General features: G+C 37.6%; 2 protein-coding genes and 1 pseudogene across 2 annotated transcripts; 2 read left to right on the top strand and 1 right to left on the bottom strand.

The window, feature by feature from the left end:
- Window positions 1-375: 375 nt before the first annotated feature.
- LOC131779562 (SHC-transforming protein 1-like) lies at window positions 376-10,599 on the bottom strand. The gene is made up of 13 exons (XM_059096127.2): window positions 10,263-10,599; window positions 9,933-10,003; window positions 8,250-8,307; window positions 7,910-7,940; window positions 7,236-7,378; window positions 6,644-6,695; window positions 5,965-6,091; window positions 5,240-5,321; window positions 4,569-4,752; window positions 4,139-4,372; window positions 3,425-3,637; window positions 2,683-2,876; window positions 376-1,926 (listed from the first exon to the last, which is right to left on the bottom strand). The coding sequence occupies exons 1-13, from the start codon at window positions 10,395-10,397 to the stop codon at window positions 1,801-1,803; spliced, it is 1,650 nt and encodes a 549-aa protein (XP_058952110.1). The 5' UTR covers window positions 10,398-10,599; the 3' UTR covers window positions 376-1,800.
- A 1,855-nt stretch (window positions 10,600-12,454) lies between these two features.
- Window positions 12,455-14,125, top strand: LOC131772960 (histamine H2 receptor-like; annotated as a pseudogene).
- Window positions 14,126-15,109: 984 nt separating this feature from the next.
- Window positions 15,110-23,886, top strand: LOC131772959 (histamine H2 receptor-like). Its single transcript, XM_066164846.1, has 4 exons — window positions 15,110-15,646; window positions 15,758-16,206; window positions 22,462-22,541; window positions 23,615-23,886. The coding sequence occupies exons 1-4, from the start codon at window positions 15,110-15,112 to the stop codon at window positions 23,884-23,886; spliced, it is 1,338 nt and encodes a 445-aa protein (XP_066020943.1).
- Window positions 23,887-24,251: the final 365 nt, after the last annotated feature.

Below are 24,251 nucleotides of genomic sequence, written 5' to 3'. Positions count from 1 at the left end.
AGTTGTAGCTTGTCCGTTTGGTACGCGGTAGTGCCTCCCTCGTATCCGACTACAGCATAAGGGGTTTTTCTCAGTTTGGGCGTTTTTTTTTTTTCTTTCCGCCACGTTCTGTAAATAACAGACAATGCCTAAGGCCTACTAAGAGATTACCGTCGGTAATTTGCTCGAAGAAGATGCGACTTTTAGGAAAATAATTATCTTAACTGGTGTATCCATACCATCATCTTACACTGAAGGCAGTGTTTTTTCAGACTTCAAAGCCTTGAACCTTCAAATTATTTCTTCTTCGTGTTTGAAACACCTCTAGGAGATCATTCTCCCATTTTTGGTTGATCATGATTCAAAAACCCAGTAAATTCAACATGTAGAAATTCAAGTAACATTTATTTCTAATACAGCAATTAACAACCCTTTCCTACACTAGAGTGCTTCGGTTTTTTAAACTTTGTGACCGAAAAAAAGACACATTTACACCTCTTCTTAAACTACGTAACAAATACTACACTCGATGCTACCTTGAAAGTTTGGGTGCTGATCAAAGATTTTTATTGTTATATGAGTGATACAACAATTAGGGTCGTCTTTTATGTTTTCTCAAATAAGAAAAAAAAACAGTTTAACACAACTGTTTACTTGAAATATAATTGAACGTCAGGGCATAAGTGCATTCTTTTCCTTTCCGTTGTTATATAAAAAAGTGTCAACTCTAGTAATACTACAAGAAGAGTTGTGCGGAGAAAAAGTGTAAAATTACTTGATTTTCAGTTTAAAATAATAGACCTGCTATTACTATTTGTATTTCTGGGCAACAATTTCTAGCTTTAAAACCAAACCAGAGCTTGCTGGTGTTAACATGCATATTCATCTTTTTATTCATGAGCTGCTAGTTATCAGGTTTATTTCAATCAGTTGATCAGCATTCTAAAAAGTAGTCAATTCATTTGGCAAATCTCGTTTTTATATTATATTAATAACTGTACTAAATTATTCTACAAAGGTTGTAGAAAAAATTGGATTGATTGTGGAACAGTTTTTACGAAAGTTCTCTGGGATTTCATTGTTCTTGCATTAGTAAGTTCGGTAAATAGTTCGAAGAACTCGCGTTAACATCCAAATCATATCAGATGTTAAACTTAAACCAATCATAACAACTTGGTCACACGACGGCATTTTCCCGCACTTTAGATAGTTTCTTTACTTTTGCTTCGCATTCTGATTGACCTCTGAGATATTTGCCTCTGTTATGATTGACTGTACTAATTACTACGGTTTGGGGTACTGGGCACTCAATCAAAATGCTCTATACCATTCTGATGAACATCCTTCCTCAAAATCCCTCTACAATACATCATACTTTTGTCAATACCTGTACAAAACATTAACTCCTATCGTGTTGTGTGCGATGCGATACTTGATCAAAAAGTTGTGTTAGCGAAGTTTTACAAAACCTTACAAGTATTATTTGTACAAAACTTTATAAAAAGAATTCAGCTTATGAACTTTGGCTTCATTAGCTGAGAGTACTTTGAAGAAATCGCAACGCTGCTCTCCTCAAATCAAACGACGATTCTGAAAGTGTCTTAAAAGTTAATGAACACAACCCCGCCCTATAAATTCCTATCGTTTTTACAAATCAGTATTTATGCAAAGTATTTGAAGTACCACACTTAACTTGCTGAAACGAAGCGGTAGTGTGGGCATCAGACGAGTCAAACTAAAACGCACTTACATAATTGATTCAAGTCGCTGCAGTTTTCACAAAGGTTAGCCTTAAAAAGAATCGTTGTTAGGTTAAAACAGTTATTGCTTGTGAACAGGGTGTGTTATTGTGACCTGGCTACCCGACGAGATGATTGGCACAGCGTGGTTTACATGGTATACAACGAGCTCTTGAACACTTGAAAACTCGCGATCTTTCGTTCGAACCTGTGGAGGACAAAAACCAAGAATTAACCTGTAGTTAAAAAGACGACTTTCGCTTTTGAAAAAACCATTATTAATTACTGGTCTGACTTAGAAAAAAACGCACCAGAGCAACAGGACTTGACGACTTCATTAAGGTCCGGGTCCGAGACAGAGAATGAAGCTAAGGACTTGCTGCGCAATCAAACCCTCGCTCAAAAAACAAGTTGGGAAGTACCAATTTAGTGAATTTCATATTCAACATATCGAAGTAAATAATTATCCAAGATTTAACTTGTTAGCGTGTTTGGCCGTGAAAACTGTTGAAACAGGATTGCAGAAATTGGTAAATTGTTTGCGTAGTCGTGGTTGCGCGCAAGAGTACGCATCAAAGGGTCCAATGCGCCGAGGCGAGACCCTTCCCTCTCACACAGGCGTGGTAATTCCAACTAGCCTGCTTTCAAGTCTTTTTCGTTTCTTTTATGCCGTGAGGGAGCATGGATGAAGCGGGAGCCGCGTGTGGGCATGGGGCGACAGAATTCCTTCGCGCGACTCCGTTTGGCTTAAAGAAAACGGAACAGACTGTAGCGAAGGGGTGCAGGAAATTTTTGTGACCAATAATCAATCAAAAATACTAGACTAGTGCCCCACCCAGGCAAAATATCACCACCCTAATGAAAATTGAAGCAATGTAGCGTTCTGATAGTTAACAACGCTTTACTATAACAACATCGTCATAAATAAAAAAGATTTCTCAGCGTGGCAAAAGGCTGTACGAACCTTGCCCTCTGGATCCACCAACAACAAATGTCGAGGCTGTCCGTTTTGAACTCCAGACAGCACATACTGTCCCGCCTTTGATTTACTCTCTCTCACCAGGAAGTCTCCTTCATCTTCTAAAAGAAGTTCAGCTTCGGCACGAGACATTGGACCGTGGTACCACACCTCAGACTCCAGAGGGGTGGATTGAGCATCTGTGATGGAAAAGATCCCATGAAAACGAAAATCCTTGGTACAGCCTGCCAAACCTCCACATTTCCTATTCTTGTTTACAAAAATTTGCCCTGAATTTTCTTGTTTAAAAAAATACGCCTTGGATGTCGGGCCAGAGTTTTCTTGACAAAATCATTACATAGATCAGAATAACCTGAACATCACCGGTTGTCGGTTAGTGGTCAATGAGCGTCCCGAATTTTCTCTTTTTTAAAGTACGCCAAAGAAATAGCTTTAGCATCAGTATTCATATTCTTCCAACGGTTCGCTATACATTTTTTTAAGGTGCTGACAAGGAGAATTTGTCAAACAATCACGAGTTTTTTTAGATGGTGATCATTTCCTTTATTCTCCTGACCGTAAGTGTGTGATACAGGGGTGATGTTGTAAAGAGAAATTAGATGTTAGCCACTCTTAGCGGTCAAAGGGTTAAATTCCTCCTTTGTCAAATTTCTCACGCACTCTGGACGATTACGGAAAATAATTAGCCAATGAACAAACTATTTTATAGGTTACAATGTAAATGTACCATCTGTTGGCGCTGATTGTTGCTGATGCTGCTGTCGGTCTTCCTTTTCTTTCTCTGACTTAGTCGCAGCATATGGCTTAGGTACAGGGGGCCTTTTCCTTGGGGTGGGGGTGGGGCGGGGAGTATGGTAATCGTGATCATCCGGATAAGTTACCGCTGGGAGTGGAGGAGGTGGCATCTCCTCATCAAATGTTGCCCACTTATTTTCTTTCTCTAAAGAGAAAAAAACAAAGAAATACACATTCAATCTACCAATCGTTAGATAAATGAAATGAAGATAATATATCGACATCTATACATTTAAACTCACAAGTAAGAATGTAAGAAGAAGTCTGTACATGGGTTAAAACATTTTTACCCGTAAAATTTTTATCTGACCTCACTAAGTTATTACACACCACACTTGAATGTTTGAAAGTTTTTTCGTAAGGTATAAGAAACTAAATGATGTATCACGTATTGAAAAGAAACACTCTTTCCAAAAGATTTACCAAAACACAACCAAAATTGAAAATTAAAAAAAGCTGTAGTTTAAACAGAAGAGTATGTGGAGACTTAAAATGCATGCCATCCATAGAGTAGAAAAAAAGTTCTAGAAACCTTGCATTAAAAGGCTTTGAGGCGATCTCTAAAAGTAAGTTTTCTGTACTAAGAAAACGTTTTTAAAGGGCAGAATATGCTAATGAGCAGGTACGAAACAAAATAATTAACCACCTGATCCAGAGGGCGGAGAGGAAGGGTTGGCGTATGTCGAAAAGTCTAGCTGGTCAACTGGATGTCTCTCCAAGCTATCACTTCTATCAGGTACTCCAGGAGCAGCAAGCGGATTCTCGTAGAAAGCAGCACCGTTGGGATTCTCATAACACGCCCCTGCAGCGAACTTAAGGCTACCGGGCTGGTTTACGCCATTTCTACTATTGGATCGCGCTGATGGATTCTCATAGTCACCTAAAGTTGAAAGGAGAGAAAAAAACGAGTCAAACGAGAAACGCCAGCTTCAGAAACTCTCTACGGTGGCCAATTCACATTATTACACGAAACTCAGTTAAGAAAACTCATTAAATTACCTTCAAAAGCTTATAGGAAAGTATTTGTACTCACACTTCTTACGAGATTACATGGTCCACATCATAACCAACCTTACCTTTGTGTTGGATCTTGGGGGCTTCGTAACCCACCAAAGATCCTTTGGGGACATCGTAGCCATGTGCATTCATCAGTCTGTTGGGATTGTCATAGTCTCCAAGTGCATCTGATGATGTGTTTCTCAGCGTCATGTAACCAGCTGGCCGTGAATCAATTGGAGCTTCATATGCATGCGACGGCAACTGAAGATGAGTGAAAATAAATTACCAATGAATTATTATTTATTTCTATCTTTCTTTACATCAAAAGCCCCTTGAGCGACCTTAAAGTAATTTCCTACAAAATTTAACCCACTTGACTCATATGTATTCATTGTGTTTTCATGGAAATAATGCAAAGCTTTGTGTCTGCTCAACTGCAAAAAAGTAAAAAAAAAAGAATATGGCCTCCATGAGCTGTCAGAATCACACGACAAGACAAAATGACCTCAGCTATTGAGTGGGCCGCGTAACATTCTTTTATTTCAATCCCTCAACCAGGAGGAGAAAAAAGGGGGCAGATAGGAGCTGTGCATATAAAAAAAACCTAATGAACAAGCTTGACTCTTAACGAATTTGACAAATTCGGTCAGAACTTGTTAACTGATAGTTTCAGTTTCCATTATTCTTGATGACTAGTTTAATGATTCAATATGCTTTCAGTGCGAACAACTAAGCAATGTGTTCATACATGTGATCCATCATTCTTTGGTTCTTCATACTCCATCTCATAGGTATGATCTTCACTCTCATCAAACAATGTATCCGAAAATCTGTAAGAAAATAGTTTAAATTTCACTCATTGTATCGCACATTCAACAAACAATAGTGAATATTTAACCATTGGTCACAACTGGAAGTGACAGTGACAAAATATCTCTGAGGCTCCAACTACCTTCAAAGCAACTCAAAACCAATGATAACATGTGCAAAATCAGGAAAAATTGTCAACATTTGATAACACAGAGATGTGAAATATGGTAATCTTTTCTTCTTTTTTAAAGACAAGACTTAGAAATGATTAAAAAATACAGTATTAACAATAAGAGACAATGCTACATCATTATCTAAATAATTTTGAAAAATTTGACAAGAGAATGGGACAAGTTAAAGTCACCAGAACACAAAGCATAATATGAGCTGCTCTAGTTTCTAAAGCAACTGTGGTGCTGCATCGGTGGAAGAGTATAAAAAGGTAATTGGCCACTCACCCTGATGAGGGGCTAATGCTTGAAACATCAGCTTTGAAACTCTTAACAACCACCAATTTGCCAAATCACTTAGCTCTAGAAGCACAGTAGACTCACGGTATATCAGAGGAAGTAGAACAGAGGAGGAAGACACTGAAGGCGTTAACTTTGCTGGTCATGTTTCTACAGCTGAGTATAGAACAACCATGTGGTCTCTGCATCTTACCTTTCAGGAACCTCAGTGGCAAGAGGTGGATTCTGTAAAAACATCTTAAAACGGATTTCAAAGGCTTGTCCTATGGTGTTGATCACATCATAAGCTAGCCCACCTCCACAATCCAGAACAAAACAAGCTGAAAGAAAATAGATGTTATTATATGTAAGCTTTCATTATAATGCATCATATATGAATACAAAGTCATGTACTAACTATAACAAAAGTATTTTGTACTTAACAGTTACAATTAAATTACAGCAATTATAAACTATTCATGGGGTACAATAACTACAAAGGGCTTGAAAGAGAGGCAGCCACACTCGACATTAAGATGGCTAGCATAATCTAAACAGTAATCCCACATTTGTTTATAATTGTATGTTATGTCAGTAACTTGGCATGTTACTGAAACTGCTGTAAACAAATGAATTTGTTATTTGATTGTACATACAAGCAATTGTCCATATCAAGTAAGAAAAAGTGAGCGTAATGTATACATGTTTCACAAATTTAGAAAATAAACTTATCTGTGATGCAATTAGATTCATTTGTAATTTATATAGAAGAATGTTGTAACACTACAACTGTAAACAGAACATGTAGCATAAACATATTTCAGACTCAGTCTTCAAGACAATCCTTCCTTATCTGTTATCTATACAAATGAAAACCATTACAAAATACAAACCTCTTCCATTAACATGATCTTTTGCCACATATCCTATCATATCAATGCAGTCCTATAAAAAAAAAAATGTTCCACAAAATTTTTCTTTTAGCTTAGCTCTAGGGTCTATGACACGTGACATTACATTCTACAGAGACTATTTCAATGACAGATTTAAAAGAGCAAAATAATAATTACTAGAAACTAATGTGTTTCATAGGGAAACCAAAGACAATTGTTTACGCTGATCAAGGGGATTTTTAAGTGTAACAGCTCGACAAACCATATACTTCAATCTCCACTTTGAAAAGTATATCGATGCAAGTCAAATACAACTGACAATAAGCAAATATGTTATAGCTGAGAAAGGGTTTTTTAACTTCAGTTAATGAAATTTGCTTTATTTGAAAGAGACAAAAGTTTGCTTTGTATGCCATCATTTAAAATCTGGCGCAGTAATCTTGCCACTAAGCATAGTTGTCAATTCAAATAATGAGAAACTCTAAACAACCACAAGGATTGAATGACGACAGTCTGCCTTAAGTTGAAAACTTTATTCACCTCTTGCTGCAATTAGATCCACATTCTATACTTAGACTTGTCCATCAAATACCTTTTCTCCTCCACTAGCAAATGAAATCCCTTGCATGTCATGATTAGCGACAATTCTACCATTTTCAATGCTTGTCAACTTGATACCAAGGGATGACAGTGTCATGTTGACAGCACAGCCAGAGTTTGCCATACCAGGGACTTCTAAATATTTTACAAGGGAGAAAAGAAAACTGCTAGTCTTACTGATAATAATTGTTTTCAATTTGGAATATAAAAAAACTGTTTCAAATAAGCAGCCCACATCCACATGTAAAATAGGAACTCATAAAATCTTCTTGCTTTTCACATTTTTTTGTGTCAACAGGGTAACATTTTTATCCTCAGCAGGCTCCCACAGATAAGGAAAAAACCTTTATTATGTGTACAGGCTCTTTCACAAGTTGTATGAACAGCATTCAGTTTCATAATATCAAAAGGACTACCACATTTTTTTGGGATTCATTTAACACTTGAATAAAGTTCAAGATTATGAAAAAGCCTTAATTAAATGTGCAAGGTACATGAACATTCAAGTTAATGCATCCTTATCATAAACTGCATAACTTGTGTTCAACAAACATAGAAAGTCATGTTTAATTTTGAGCAGGGTAATCAAAAAAGTAATAGTCACAGTTCCAAAAAACAAATTATAGCATAACTGACTTAACAATAGTACATCCTTCCAATCATTACCTCCTAGAAGCTTTTGTATGTTCTTTCCTGCCTGATAAAGACCACAAAAAATGCCGTTAAAAATTTTGACCAATCATATACCTAACTCAAAATATATCATCATGATAAAAAGCTTTGTGGAAGTACAGCCCTCTAGAAAAAAGATTTTATTTTCAATAAAGAAAATGTACAGGAACACTCAAGTTGTTGGTGATTGTTTTTTTCCCTGTATACCGTGGCCACTGTGAAAGATATCAGAGAGGGAGCAGAAGAGTAAAAAGGACATTAAAAGCCATTGATAACTTTTAATTATGCTGGTTGAAAATTTTTTCTAAAGTTATTACCTTTCTCCATAACATACCTTCTTTCTCCTTGACAGCTGATAGCCAGCAGCTTCAGAACATCTCAAGATAGCTTCCCTACAATGCAAAAAATATCACCATGACCAACAAAAATTATTGATAACAATTTTTATGCCGTACATCGAAACACATTTGAGGTCAAAAATGTTTCTGAATCAATACTTTATTTATTAAATTATTTTATTCCCAGAAGTGATTGACAGATAACTTCTCTCCATTATATCTATACATTATCCAGCACACAGGCAATGAGAATACTCAAACTTATCACTCCAGGTAGTTGTTTTCTTGATCTAACACCAAATTCTTGTTACTAATTTAGAAGGAAATGTGTAGCAGCTACAGGGAAGAATTAAGAATCACATCCTGGGAGTTATTTGGTTAATAGGTCTGCAGCAAAATTGTATGAGAGTTTGAACAGGGAAAATTGAATATCCATCACATAATTCTTTGACGGTTATCTCTTTTTTCTTCAGAGAGGAATGTAAATGAAACTGAAGAAAAATATTCAGTAAAGAATAATGTTTGATTTAAAAGCAAATTCTCAGAGCTAATTAAACAAGAAATATATTGTAGATTGAAGTGCAAAGAATAGATACATAAGTTTTGAGATTTAAAAAGTAAAAAAAAGAGTAAACATTGCTAATGATTCTATTTTGATATCCACATCACACTACCATAAAGACACCACCCTCTGGAAATCTGTTACTTTGAGTCACATCCCCAACCCTTCCTAAATTTGGTAATTTTCACTTTAGTCAGCCTCTCTCAGTCAATAAAAAGTCATTGCAAAGAATACCCATTATTCGAAAAAGGCAAAATAGGTAAAATAGGCCCCTGTCTAAATTTGGTAATTTTTCACTTTGGTCAGTCTCTCCCAACCAATGAAAAGCCATTAGAAAGAACACTCACTATTTGAAATAAGAAAAAATAACCCTTAGCTAGCCTAAAAAAACCCAACTTTTTTTCATAATCCCTTTTCATTTTTGTTTAAAGACAAAAATATAATCTTTGAGTCCAAAATCCAAGTCAACTTCATATGAGAGATTTACTGTCACTTGAACTGCCGAGAGAGACTCGGAGATTTGTACTGTACACTTCAATTCCCAGATAAGCCAGGAGTTAGTGAGCCTCAGTGATACTACATGAATGTCACTGCATTACCACATAAATTTTATGTTGACGAAATAAACAGGTCGGAAACTATAACCATAGGGGGGTCAAACATGGCAGTAGCAAGAATTAAACTTAAGACCAAGAACACTTTTCCTCTTCTGAAACACTTAAACTGAGATATACTGTAGTTCATTTAAAGTATTTCAAGATCTGCGAATGTAAAGTATACAATAACTCTAAAAATTTTACCAACTCAAAGGTATGAATATTAAATCATGATGTTTGCGTGATAAAAAAAAAATGTAACTCAATCTTTCTCAAAAAATCAATTACTGTTTACAAACTTAGATAGTCATTTATAGTCATTTAGATACACAGGAAAAAGAGCATAATCTTTGCCTTATTTTGGAGCCACTATTTTATGATTTCATGGGACGCTATTTCATAGATGATGTCAGATAGAAACCTTGTTACGTTCTTTTGTTTTTAAATAACATGAGTGAACATGTATACGTATAGTATTACTGCGTAGCAGTTCCTGATGTTCGTTAGAGTTAAAATTTTACCTTGTAACTTGTTGTCGAAGATCGTAAGGGAGAGTTCGCATGGACTTTAGAACTTGTAAACAGCCAACATACTGTGAACAATGATTAAAAACAGATTAATTCGGAATCCTCATCGATTGAAACACTAATTCTGATAAGATCACTCTTGTGCGGTATTTTGATGGCCGCGAATCAAAGTTGCCTCGACTTGAATATAATCAAACTCTGATTTGTAACAGATTTACAGGGGAGAAACAAAAATACCTTGAAATCGAACGTGAATGGACTCACTGAATTAATTTGTATGAAAATTATTTGAGTTTCAAAATATCGATCATAGCATCAACTCACTTTCACAGCGTAACAAACTCCGCCTTCCTTCAGCGAATTGTCTGAATGAAGCCATCCCCTCTGAGGCTTGTGAACAAAACTGCCAGTCTTTGTCCATTCAGCAGAGGGATCACTGGGCTTTTTCTTTCCAAACATGATTGTTTTAAACTTCAAATACCGCCAGATACCATATCAACATTCTCTTTAGTTTCCGCTGTCCCAGGATCCGTCCCAGAGTGCTTTGGAAATTTTCTCGCTGACCGACCTCGCTGGCTCAAAAGAGGAAGTAAACCCAACAACGAACGCAACGAACTGAGGAGCGAAAATTGAACTGTGAAGTAACACGGAACAGAAGAGTCTCAATTTATTGCATTTCCTCTTCGCAGCGCGTCTTGATCGTAATGATTGATCATAGATCCGTGCGATCGATCGTAACGATTGATCGTAGATCCGTGCGATCGTGTTACGCGTCTGTTGAAACCCTATCCTCAAAGACGGTCGACCTGCGAATCTCTAGCTAAGCCCTCACTACGTGCTGTATGCGGTTTTTGTAGCCAATAAGTGCGAGCCCAAGGCTTTGTAATGAGGACACAGTTGCCTCAGGAGGAAGTCAGAGCTAATCAACTAGCGACAAAGGGCGTTTCTTTCGCCTACATGGTAAATCTTTAATTGAGATAGCTAGTTAAGTAAACTAGCTTTCCCAATCGACTACGATATATTAATTTAAGTGATGATAGCAAACTAAGAAGGAAGTGTTTAATTTGTTTTTGAAGAAAGAATGGTATCTCGAATTTCATTTCGGCGTCCTTTTCCCCCGATTTTGAACGGTTTGTCAACATCCTAGGCACACAAGTATCAGTCATTGAACATGTCAAAAGCTTCTTTGAAAAGTGTTTTCCCAGAAGGCCGGAGGGAACGGCTTAACAGGAAATATTGCTGTGGCTTTGTTCATTTTCCGACCTCCTCTCCCCACCATGAGTTTATATCACAAAAAAAGCAGATTCTAAAATTAACGGCATATCGATATGATTGCTTTCGTAATCTTTGACCAATCAAAGCTCTCCAGATTACGCTTTGCTGCTAATATTACAGATCTATAATTGTTTTTCTACTGTAAGTTAATGTCGCGAGAACAGGATAACAATAGGCATTCTGCGCGATGCTAAAAAAAGAGGAATGATGACGGAGCGAAGAGAGGCAGGAATCAACTCCATAGGTAAAAAAAACCTGACCTGAAGCCGCAGCTTTCTGACCAGACACGCTTTCGAGAAAAAGGTAAATCTGCCAGTTAATTAAGCAACCAAAATAATAAATTGTTGTGGATTTCTTCAGCTGCCACTTTACCGACATGCCTCCTCTTTGTAGTGAGCGAGAGAAAAACACCGACACGATTATGCCATTTTAATTTGATGGAAACGATCTTCAGCCAACACCTAAAAAAAGAAAGCGCACCAAAGCGATTTCACTACAACTTTAATCTTTAAAAATATTTTAAAAAAAAAACATCTCTTCTTAGCTCTTAAAAAAAAAAAACGCGAATGCTTTGGACTCAACTAGGAAATATGACATAACGCGATACTAAATCATGTACTTGCAAATGTAATGTTTACATTGTGTTCAAGATTTCTCCAGGTGCTAACTATTATTTAAGGACAAGTATTTTCTTCGACAATTTTTCAAGTGTTTTTGTGATTGAATTATGTACTCGCTCAATCATGCCAAGGTAAACGCCAAGGTAAATTAAGGACACGCTTGTGAATACGCCAAGATCGGATTTGAATGACATTTTACACGTGATTACAGCTTTAAGTTTACAGTCCTTTTTGTATACAGCAGCTATCACGTTTCCCCACCGAGTAAGTTAGATAACAGCTGTGCATGTTTTACCGATAATAGTGTCAGTTGCTCATCCAATGTCACTCCAAACGGATGTCGAGACATAGCTAAAAATGATAACAAAAGTAGTGAACTCTACCAAAACTCAATTATCACGGTTGAACAGACCAGCACTATTGGATATATTATTGACGCTTCAAATATTTAGCTTGTTTCCATCACTGGTGTCAAATTGTTTAAAGTAATCCAAAATACAAGGAAACGTCGTTGCATAAGAACCTCGCTAGGCTGTGTTATTACAAAACCACTGAATGGCCGCACGAGAAGTTTGTTCCAATTCCCTAAGAAAGTTTAAGCGTTAGAACCGCCAAGTGAAGATGAACAATAACTCCGCGGTCAACTCACCTCACGACGAATACACTCCGTGCATTTTCGAACAAATGTTTTCGTATCCCGTTTCGGCCTGCGCCACAACAATTACATCTGTAGCGGTCTTTGGAAACTTATTGGTCTGTCTCGCAATACTTGCCAATAGACATCTCCGCAATAATCCGACGAATCTCTTCATTCTGTTCCTCGCTCTCTCGGATTTTCTTGCAGCAATCGTAGTGATGCCGTTTGACATTGAGTTACTTTTCAGGATTGATTTTGAATGGTATCATGGAGAAGCATTCTGTATAATTTGGCAAGTTATGTACCTTAATACCATACCCATTTCGATTTTCAGCCTCTTGGCCATCAGCGTGGATCGATACAAGACCCTCAGAGATCCTTTGGCTCGGTTTGAGACCGCACAATTCATGACTCAATAAAGAGCCTTACTAGTCATCATGGTGATCTGGCTCTACAGCATTTTATGGGCACTTTTTGTCTTCATGGGTTGTAGAGAAAAGGGAGAGCCAGATGATAAAGACAACTGTATGCTGCCCTATACTAAAGAATACAACATTCTTAGCTCTTTTTTCAATATCATTTTTCCGCTAATGATCACATGCATTTTCTACATCTTGATTTACCGTATTGCTGTCAAAAACAATCGATTTACCAAACGAGATGGCTTTCCCTCCATCCGGGAACCTACTAAAGAAGAAAAAAGGATGTACTTCAAGAATGTCAAAGCTGCCAAGACGACTGCCACCTTCCTGTTGGCAGCCTTACTGTTATTTCATCATCGTCGAAACCATTCTAGGGAAAGAGTCGTTTCCTTGCAAAGTTTACATGCCGTTGTTGTGGTTGGGCTACCCTAATTCAGCGCTTAATCCCTTTTTGTACGCCTTCAGCAACAATCGTTTTAAGTTCTAGTATATGACATAATACGAGAGCACGAGAAGGCTCTAAGCAATACAAAGCATAATTCATCCGAATAACTCACGAATGAACAACAAGAGATGTATCTGAAGAATATCAAGGCAGCCAAAAAGAGCTCGGTATTCGTGTTGGCTATTTTCGTCTGCTGGCAGCTATACGCCCTTTGGCTTGTCTCTGACACCATTACCAGCAAAAACTGGACATCGTTTGACCACGAAGTCTACATGGTGCTGTTGATGTTTGGTTTTCTCAACTTGGCGCTGAATCCCTTTCTGTTCGTATTTCGGAAGAAGAACTTCAGAGCTGTGTATGCAAAAAGGTTTTCTTCCCTAAAACATCGATCACACCTGTCAATTTAGGATTCAAATGTCACTGAACTTGCTAGATTTAACACGATACTAAAACAGTGTAGTTTCAACCTAAACTTCTTAGTTATAGCTGTTCGTTTTCTCAGCAGAGCGAATGTTGACAAAGAGCTTAGAAGACCACTCTCCAAACTTAAATCAGAGGGATCTTTAAGGTTGGATGTAAGCAAACAACGAAAAAAATATTACATGAGAAAAATCCAACTGTTTAAATTCATACTAAAAGGTGTTTTACAGGGCACAGCTGACGAGCAGATGCAGAACTCACCTCAACCAAAATCATTTCTGATGAAAAGCAGGATGAGAGGAAATAGACCCAGTTCCCTATCAGCGCGACCACTCTGCTTCCAGATAGTTAATTTCTTACCAAGTTGACCTTTAGAGTTTTATAAAATAGGTTATAGCTATACTGTATGTGAAGGTGAAATGATTTCGACATGTTTTTATGACAAAGACTTCACTAAATGTCATCTAAAGGATGAGCTGAAGTTTGCCAAATTGACTCAGACCGATAAATATGTATGCTTTTGTATGGAAACTAAGAAATGTAGTGAAGTTTTCCCGGTCAACGTTCTATAATACTTAACTTTAATTTAGGAAATAAGTGGGAACTGCATTAGATGATTTAACACGATAATGATACTTTGATGGAAAACTCTCCGCCCAGTATACAAGACAATGCATTATGTCAACTCAATCATTATTCTCTGGAAAATATAATCTTTTAGCATGTGTAAAATATCGAGTGTGAATTCAACCAAATAAGACGTAACAATATAATGAATATTTCTGTGTCAGTATTGTTTCAGATATTTCAAGATTTTAAATTTCACGCAATATTCCTTTTTTTAAGCCCGAAGAGTTATTTTTTGAAGTTTCCTCATTATTATCGTTTTTGTCATATTTTATTGTAGCTCAGTTATATCACTTGGTTGCAGACGAAAATCTAACCCAAGTCATTGGAGCTTTTAAGCCGCATTGAAATTGAACCATACATCTTTTAAAATGTCCGGTTCAATTTGAATCTGTCAGTTTTTCATAATGATATAGTCATCGAAAATTCTAGGTTTCTTTTTGCAATTTCAGTAAATAAGGAGACGTCAGAGTGATATTGAGTGTGGTATACTCTGCCAAAATCAAGTGCCACTGGTTAAATAAAACCTTAAAATATCACAAGCTGTAAGAGACGGCCGATAATCAATTTCTTTTGGCACTTTATTGTGTTGAGCAAATCGAACACTGCAGTGACCGGTGCGTTACAAAGGTGGAAAACTCCAGTAAGCTACGGGAAAAGTTTGAGTTCAATTCTTTACAACCTAGAGCCGCGACATATTTACGTTCCAGAACAGCCTCTTAAAAATGAACAACAGTTCCGCTGTTTTCTTTGGTTTCAGACCAGAGTTTTCGTATCCTGTTGCAGCCTGTTACATAGTTATCACAGTGTTGGCGGTCTTTGGAAACTTCTTGGTCTGTTTCGCAATACTTGCTAACCGGCATCTCCGCCGCAATCCCAAGAATCTTTTCATTTTTTCCTTGGCTCTTTCAGATTTTCTCGCGCCAACGATCGTGGTACCGTTTGATATAGAATCACTTTTCCTTGACGGTGCATGGAATCATGGAAGAGCATTCTGCATAGTTTGGCAGGTGGTGTACCTGAGTACTGTACCCATCTCGACTTTCAGCCTATTGACCATCACTGTGGATCGATATAAAACCCTCAGTGATCCTTTGTCGCGGTTTAAGAAATCACAGTTCATGACCCAAACCAGAGCTCGAATTGTCATAGCGATCATCTGGCTGTATTGCCCACTATGGCCGTTTTTTGTCCTCATGGGTTGGCGAGAGGAAGGAGAAGCAGATGATGATGGCATCTGCATACTGCCATACACAAAGAACTTTATCCTTATTTCGTCCTTCCTTAATGTTATTCTTCCGCTGATGATCACATGCTTTTTTTACGTCCTCATATATCGCATTGCTGTCAAGAACAATCGATCCACCAAACGAGGCACCTTTCCTTGGATGCGGCAGCCCTCCAAGGATGAAAAAAAGGTGTATTTCAGAAATATCAAAGCGGCTAAGACGACTTCAAAGTTCGTTTTGGCGCTGTTATTCTGGCAACCTTACTTTTATTTTGTCATTGCTAGTGCTATTGACAGCGAAAACTGGGAATCGTTTCCTCACGAGGTTTACCTAGTGTTATTAATGTTCGGTTACCTTAACTCAGCACTTAATCCGTTTCTTTTTGCCTTTTCCAACAAAAGTTTTAAGGCTGTTTATAAAAAGCGTAAACCAGCTGTAAAACGGGCTGAACCGTGCACATTGTTTCCCCGGCTCTCTACTTTTTCACAAAGCACTGTCACCTCTGATATTCCGGAGCTGGGAAGCGGTGTCCGTCTCCGATCCATATCCTATTATGAAGATTCAGTTTTTGAATCAGTGCCTGCGGCAGAGAGGTAGCTGTAGTGAGAACTCAAGGAGGTAATTTAAGATCTAGAATCTTTGGTTAAAAAGGCTGGGTTATTTGAATATGATTTACCAACAGACATTATATTGTTGCATTATTGCGAAGCTCTTAATTTAAATATTATAAAGCAACTACATTACAAATAAGAATTTTCCTAAGCACTTATATAGATCCGTCACGTAATAACAACATATGCATTTGGTACATTATCACATTGCAATGTACCTGCTTAAGCAATAGCGGTAATCATAAGTTATGTTTGGGGTAGGAATCACTTGACATGTAACTCTCAGAGATTTGATGGTAAAAATGTATTATTAGTGCGATGGACTTTGAGAGGACCATTGAAGCTCTATCCAGCGAGAACATATTATATGTAAATTTTCTGAGCTTACCAAAATTTTGTTTGAAATTGATGTGGTGCTTTATCCTTGAAATTATCGGGACAGAAAATTGAAGTTAGGGATACTTAATCAGTAGAACATGGAGATAGTGTAGGTGAAGTGACGTGTGGTCTCAGTATTTTATCTGTAAGACATAAACCTCTACAAAACATTGGAGGTTATCAGATATGGGCAAACATATTTAATTCGACAAAATTTGACTTACAAAATTGTAAAAACAAAGAGATCAAATGTTACAAATCTTAGTTTTGTATTTATCAAGAGAATGTCAACTGCTGACGTTATCTTAAAACATAATTCAAATATTCAGTACATAATACATATATTTACAGGCTTTCTGCTTGTGACTGGACTATACGAAACACAATTCGGACTGATCTGAAATCACCTGCTTTATATTTTTTGTTTGTTTTGCTTACCAAGCTAAAGCTAGATACCTTGTTTACTAAAGATCTTTTTTCACAGCCACAGCTATTTTTTCTTGGTCGTCATTGAATAGCTATCTTTATCTCATCGCCTAATAATTTTAGCCGCTTTTGTTTCATTGGCTCAGTTTAGCAATAAAATTTGAAATGTTGAAAAGCTGGCATGTTAAAACGCACAGTTTAGTTTAGTCATAGCCATTAGCCTTTACATAAAGGCTTCTTCGCCCGTTTTTGCTATTAACACAATTTTGGGTAAGTACAGGTTTGTCACAAGCGTTTTTATAAAGGACATGTTGAAAATAAAGTAACGAGGTTGTGATCGACATATTACTGCAATTCCTTGTTTTCACGTATCGATAAACCAGAAACATATATCATGGCGGGACTTCCTGATTTTCTCGCTGATAAGCTGCAACCCTGATTCATTGTAAAAATTTTGGGCAAAGACGTGCGGCTCATTATACGCCGGTGTTTACCGTGGCCGTAACTTATATGCTTCCGATTAATGAAGCAGTCATTGTCTACCGACCGAATGGAGGTTTGGGGTGGGGAGGGGGTGGGGGGGTTTGGATGATTTGTAATGATATGGTTTTCAGGGGAGAAAGGAAAACAGAGAACGGAGGGGGCATCAGTCTTCGCCAACAGAGTGTAAAAGGGGGGACTATACTAAAGTGACTGCAATTAACTGCCAGTGAGGGGGAGGATCAGGTAAATTTTAACGTAACACAACCAAAATGCTCCGACCCAACTCCCAACTCCCGGGCGGGAAATAATGACCACTCCTTAAACGCAATTTAATAACTATACCTATTGTGTCGCAACAAGGCCATGTTCAAAACTACCATAACTGAATGATAAGATACCCCAGAGTGGCTTGATTACAGTAAATCCTTACAGTTAGGAAAGCAAATTTGAAATAAGGATTTCCTAAAACTAATTGAGAAATTGAAAGTTCACGCTATAGTCTCTAGTGTGGACGAATGGCCTCAAATTTTGATGGCTTAATCCTTTTAGACTAGCATCTAATTCATCTTTACATGGTCATCCCCGAATCACACATTAATCGGTGGACAAATATCTCCGGTGTATTTTGAGTTACTGTTGTTTTTCTGCAACTAAAGCTCAATATTTGTTTAAGATATAGTGTTCGGCAATTTAATTTTATCATCACCACCGCTGGGTGTTTAGAAATAGAACTTCAGGAATCTTGGAAAAATACGGATTTTTGAGGAAAAAAATTCTAATTGATTAATAGCAGTGTTTAAGAGATCTGAAAAGATAATGGCTACACACGATTTATGATATTTCCTTTTAAAATTTATTAAGTTGCTAAAAGCATTTATAGCATAGCTAGTAAATTTGTCTAATCAAATTCAATTGCGTGAGCGTGCTTCATATTCCTATTGGGCAAGCTCATGACGTCAGCAAACAAATCCCTTTGAGAAAAAAAAATTGAAATGTTATAAAACAATTGGTTCATACGTCAGTTGTGCGTTCGGCGATATACGAAGCACGCGGGAAGTTTGGTATCTTTCGTGTTCTCCAAACTTCCTGCGTGCTTCATATCTCGATGAACGAACGCTGACATATGTACCAATTGTTAATTCGTAAACCTTGTTTACGGGAAACTGAAACTGAATATTTTACCAACGGCCTTAATGTATGATACGGGTTCTGATTTTGGTGACTAGCGTCATTGCACAGACAAGATGAAGTAATATCGTTAAAACACAATCTTGAATACAAAGCGAATTATTGAGTAAAAGGTCAAGTGAGAGTACAAACGACAGCTACAAACGGTTAAATTCTCTCGAAAAGACTTGCTCGAGTTTTGTTTCATGGACAGCAATTGCACGAAAGTAATTCACAAGATAATTGGGGAGTAGTCTCGACGTTTCATGGTTATTTTTTGTCATTGAAACAATTTATGAGTTGCAATATTTCCTTCAAGTGTTGTTGAAATAGGAAAGACAGAAAAAGGTGGTTTCATCTGGCGATGTTGATTTGTTCAAGAAGCCTTTGCCAAAAGATGAAGTTATAAGCTAGATTGTAGTTCTGCCATCATAGCCGAAATGAAATTTTCGTTGCATCCTTAAACAAAATTTTCGTCAGATATTTACACTCCATAGTGGTGAAAGAGCTCATTTGATTGAGTTTAGTAGGATTGACCTTGAGCAGTGAATTGTGACTGTGACTGATATAAAACATATCTTGAAACAGAGAGAATCACTTGGAATTTCTTTGCTATTTTGCTTCAGAATTCATCATATGTATCGTAAACGAAAGAAGGATTGAAATTGTAAATGAATTATATTTTGACCAGCTTTTTTTTTCTTTTACTTATTACTGTAGCGCATTTCAGCCAATCTTTAGAGATCTTCAAGACTCTGCTGACGGGAAAATAACATATAAAGATAAGGATTAAGTTGTAAAAATAGCACAGTATTTGCACACTCATCTCTAGAAACTGTAAACGTTTTTTGTGTCGCTAGGGGAACGATCTGCGTTCCAATATAGAGTTAAGAAACCATTTCGTTGTCTAGGAAAACTTTATATTTATCTCAATATTCGGTACTTTACACTGTAAAAGCATTTCAGTTTGAGGAGCACTTGATGTAGGCCAAGTTCAAATCATAATCCATTATTGTTGTAGCTTTGCACAAGATACTCACTCTTGTTGTCCGACATCGCTTGTGCGTTAGAGACATTATTGAAGGCTCACTTAACCCAATTTGAACCATCTGCATCATTCTTAAGAAAGCTGCGGTCAGACTTAGATTTGTCTCAGTAGGAATAAAAATAAAACAAGTACGATCATCGTACTTGTTTTATATTAGTAAATCGAATAAAAAAGATGATAAGTTTTGAGCTCGATAAAGAAATAGAGAAAAATGTTTTTCGTCTTGTCACGAGCGTGGGTCAAAAAAAGAAATCTGAGTTCCCATGAGGAACTCAAGTTGAGCCTTGGAGCTCCAATGCTCTACCACTGAGCCACAGAGACTCTGTGGTGAGGGAGACTTACTACGAAGTTCTGGTATGACACTCATCCTGCATACTGTTAGGATCAGCAATATCAATAGCGTCATGTTTGTAAATAGAATAAGGAGTGTAAGTTTTCGAGCTTGGGATCAGTCTACGAATTTCAACCTCTTAAGCATTCTCGAATGTTCCATTTAAAAAAGTGGGATGCCACTAACACATCATTCTCCTTAAAAGAAAATTATATCTATGGGCAACCAATTTGCTTTAACGGAGTAAATTTGACCGTGGTGTAATCCAAGCGGGAACCTCAAAAGATTCGCTTATATCGGCCTACCCTTTTGTAGATTGCTACCTGTATTTGACAAAAATATTACATTTAATGAATATACCCATGTAACGTGATTCAAATGGAAATTGTTTCTTATCCACGAGGTAAAGTGAGACGATGTTTTCAAGGTATTTTAATAACAGCTCTTTTTCATAATAAGGGCACAAGTTTCTTTTATCTATTTATTCCCTTTTATGTGACGTTAGAAAAACGCCCGCTTAATACCAAAGGAGATTTTTCGAATCATAGAAGTTCGGAAAGTCAAATTTAGTAAAAATGAAATATTGAAAACAATAAACAACAATATGTATATTGAATTATCCCTTATTTATCTTCCCTAAGGAGAGTTCAGTGTCTACCCGCTTCTCCTAGTAAAACTCAAAATTATGGTAAATTTGGTCCTTCGACATGTCTTTACTCTCCAATTATTCAGCGTTGATACCTTCAAAAAAACGGATATATAAACACTGATTTACTTAACCAAGGGGTCTGACACCAGAGTAGTGGAAATATATGTACAAAAAGGCTCTTGAGGAGGTAGGCCTTAGTGTCAGTGACTGCCATTCCGCTCTCTCCGCGAAAGCCTCGTCGTGATGTAAGATTAGGAGGAAGAAGAGTTCTCTAATCAGGTAATTTCTAGTAATGATTGTGATTTATATGAACATTACAGAAACATACAGTTTGTTAATTTATGACTTCCTTAGTATGTCCCACATTATCAACCGTCAGTGCCTAGACTAAAATTAATCGTCATAAAAAAAAAACTGGCATTTAATAGCACAACAACAATTGCTGAGCGAAATATACAAGATTCGCACCTCATTTCCCCCAAAAGAAGGAGATCACTCAAAGTAATACACAACAGCCAAACTACGGAAAGGCTAAAACACCTACTGGAGAGTCGCGAAAGCTTACTAACCCCATTTTAGAAGGTTAATGCTGTAGTTGTAAGAGTGTCATGATGAGGTTAATTTTCCTGGCCTCTTTTTCCTTTGTGTGGTTAGTCAGGCCTTTTTCTCTGACTTTTACAATCCCACGAGAATCCGAAAATCCCCAGAAGAGTGTACGTTGTTTCAATATAGTACAAACTTATGTATAATGCTTTTCGAACGCACTGACTGCTAAGGAACCGGGTATCGTTTATTGCCTGGGGGGGGGGGGGGGCAGAAGATCACGCGGTCTTTAGGGGAAACGGAGAGGGATCTGTCTTCGCTCAACGAGTATAACTGAGGGACTAAAGAAAATTGACTCCCAATAAACTGCCAATGAGAGGGGGCAAGATCAGAGCCTTATCGAATAAGGTAACTTCTGCCCCCCCCCCCCCCCCCCCCTCTAAATGATAAGTAAAGGCTGGTTCCTTGGCAGGGTCGACTGGAAAATAGGTTTTGCAATCAAATTAGGGCGATCAGACTGTATCAACAGCCGTTCCAGTTCAAGGAAACACATGTTTAACCAAAATATTTGAAGCACTTGTAGGCACATTCGCGATGGCGAATTTTTGTCTTAGACTAATGAGTATGAGCAAATGCATTCAATTTTCCCCGTCGTGTAAAAATCAGTTGCCTTAGGAGAGAGTCAGGGCGGGTTTAATCAACTAACGACAAAGAGCGTTTCTTTGGCCTACAGGGTAAATACTTGATTGAAAGAGCTAGTTAAGTAAACTAGCTTTCCCAATCGACTACGATATATTAATTTAAGTGATGATAGCAAACTAAGAAGAAAGTGTTTAATTTGTTTTTGAAGAAAGAATGGTATCTCGAATTTCATTTCGGCGTCCTTTTCCCCCGATTTTGAACGATTTTTCAACATCCTAGGCACACAAGTATCAGGCATCGAACATGTCAAAAGCTTCTTTGAAAAGTGTTTGCCCAGAAGGCCGGAGGGAACAGCTCAACAGGAAATATTGCTGTGGCTTTGTTCATTTTCCGACCTCCTTTCCCCACCATGAGTTACATCACAAAAAAAGCAGATTCTAAAATTAACGGCATATCAATATGATTCCTTTCGTAATCTTTGACCAACCAAAGCTCTCCAGATTACGCTTTGCTGCTAATATTACAGATCTATAATTGTTTTTCTACTGTAAGTTAATGTCGCGAGAACAGGATAACAATAGGCATTCTGCGCGATGCTAAAAAAAGAGGAATGATGACGGAGCGAAGAGAGGCAGGAATCAACTCCATAGGTAAAAAAAAGCTCACCTGAACCCGCAGCTTTCTGACCAGACACGCTTTCGAGAAAAAGGTAAATCTGGCAATTAAGCAACCAAAATGATAAATTGTTGTGGATTTCTTCAGCTGCGTTTTTACCGACATGTCTCCTCTTTGTAATGAGCGAGAGAAAAACACCGACACGATTATGCACGTGATTATTTCACGTGATTACAGCTTTAGGTTCAGTCCTTTTTGTATACAGCAGCTATCACGTTTCCCCACCAAGTAAGTTAGATAACAGCTGTGCATGTTTTACCGATAATAGTGTCAGTTGCTCATCCAATGTCACTCCAAACGGATGTCGAGACATAGCTAAAAATAATAACAAAAGTAGTGAACTCTGCCAAAACTCAATTATCGCGGTTGAACAGACCAATACTATTGGATATATTATTGATGCTTCAAATATTTAGCTTGTTTCAATCACTGGTGTCAAATTGTTTGAAGTAATCCAAAATGCGTGGATCGATACAAGACTCTAAGAGATCCTTTGGCTCGGTTTAAGAGCTCACAATTCATGACTCAAAAAAGAGCCTTACTAGTCATCGTGGTAATCTGGCTCTACAGCATCTTTATGGGCACTTTTTGTCTTCATGGGTTGGAGAGAAAAGGGAGAGCCAGATGATAAAGACAACTTTATGCTGCCCTATACTAAAGAATACAACATTCTTCGCTCTTTTTTTCTTGATTTACCGTAGTGCTGTCAAAAACAATCGATTTATCAAACGAGATGGATTTCCACTCCATCCGGGAACCTACTAAAGAAGAAAAAAGGATGTATTTCAAGAATGTCAAAGCTGCTAAGACAACCGCCACCATCCTGTTGGCGCTTTTCTTCTGTTGGCAGCCTTACTGTTATTTCATCATCGTCGAAACCATTCTAGGGAAAGAGTCGTTTCCTTGCAAAGTTTACATGTCGTTGTTGTGGTTGGGCTACCCTAATTCAGCGCTTAATCCCTTTTTGTACGCCTTCACGTAAAGCACGAGAAGGCTCTAAGCAATACAAAGCATAATTCATCCGAATAACTCACGAATGAACAACAAGATATGTATCTGAAGAATATCAAGGCAGCCAAAAGGAGCTCGGTATTCGTGTTGGCTATTTTCGTCTGCTGGCTGCCATACGCCCTTTGGCTTGTCTCTGACATCATTAGCAGCAAAAAGTGGACATCCTTTGACCACGAAGTCTACATCGTGCTGTTGATGTTTGGTTTTCTCAACTCGGCGCTGAATCCCTTTCTGTTCGTATTTCGGAAGAAGAACTTCAGAGCTGTGTATGCAAAAAGGTTAAAACATCGATCATACCTGTCAATTTAGGATTCAAATGTCACTGAACTTGCTAGATTTAACACGATACTAAAACAGTGTAGTTTCAACCTAAACTTCTAAGTTATAGCTGTTCGTTTTCTCAGAAGAGCGAATGTTGACAAAGAGCTTAGAAGACCACTCTCCAAACTTAAATCAGAGGGATCTTTAAGGTTGGATGTAAGCAAACAACGAAAAAAATATTACATGAGAAAAATCCAGCTGTTTAAATTCATACTAAAAGGCGTTTTACAGGGCACAGCTGACGAGCAGATGCAGAACTCACCTCAACCAAAATCATTTCTAATGAAATGCATGATGAGAGGATATAGACCCAGTTCCCTATCAGCGCGACCACTCTGCTTCCAGATAGTTAA

The sequence above is a fragment of the Pocillopora verrucosa genome, chromosome 4, assembly GCF_036669915.1.
Source record: "Pocillopora verrucosa isolate sample1 chromosome 4, ASM3666991v2, whole genome shotgun sequence".
NCBI lineage: Eukaryota > Metazoa > Cnidaria > Anthozoa > Scleractinia > Pocilloporidae > Pocillopora > Pocillopora verrucosa.
This window is presented reverse-complemented; position numbering and strand designations above follow the sequence as displayed.

Coding starts and splice junctions, on each gene's coding strand:
- LOC131779562 (XM_059096127.2), bottom strand. CDS start 10,397: ATGTTTGGAAAGAAAAAGCCCAGTGATCCCTCTGCTGAATGGACAAAG. Junction 4,753..5,239: donor CAAAGAATGATGGATCACAT/GTATGAACACAT, acceptor ACTCATCTTCAG/TTGCCGTCGCATGCATATGA. Junction 2,877..3,424: donor ACAATCAGCGCCAACAGATG/GTACATTTACAT, acceptor TTTCCATCACAG/ATGCTCAATCCACCCCTCTG.
- LOC131772959 (XM_066164846.1), top strand. CDS start 15,110: ATGAACAACAGTTCCGCTGTTTTCTTTGGTTTCAGACCAGAGTTTTCG. Junction 15,647..15,757: donor TACTGCCATACACAAAGAAC/TTTATCCTTATT, acceptor TCCACCAAACGA/GGCACCTTTCCTTGGATGCG. Junction 22,542..23,614: donor GGCAGGAATCAACTCCATAG/GTAAAAAAAAGC, acceptor ATGAACAACAAG/ATATGTATCTGAAGAATATC.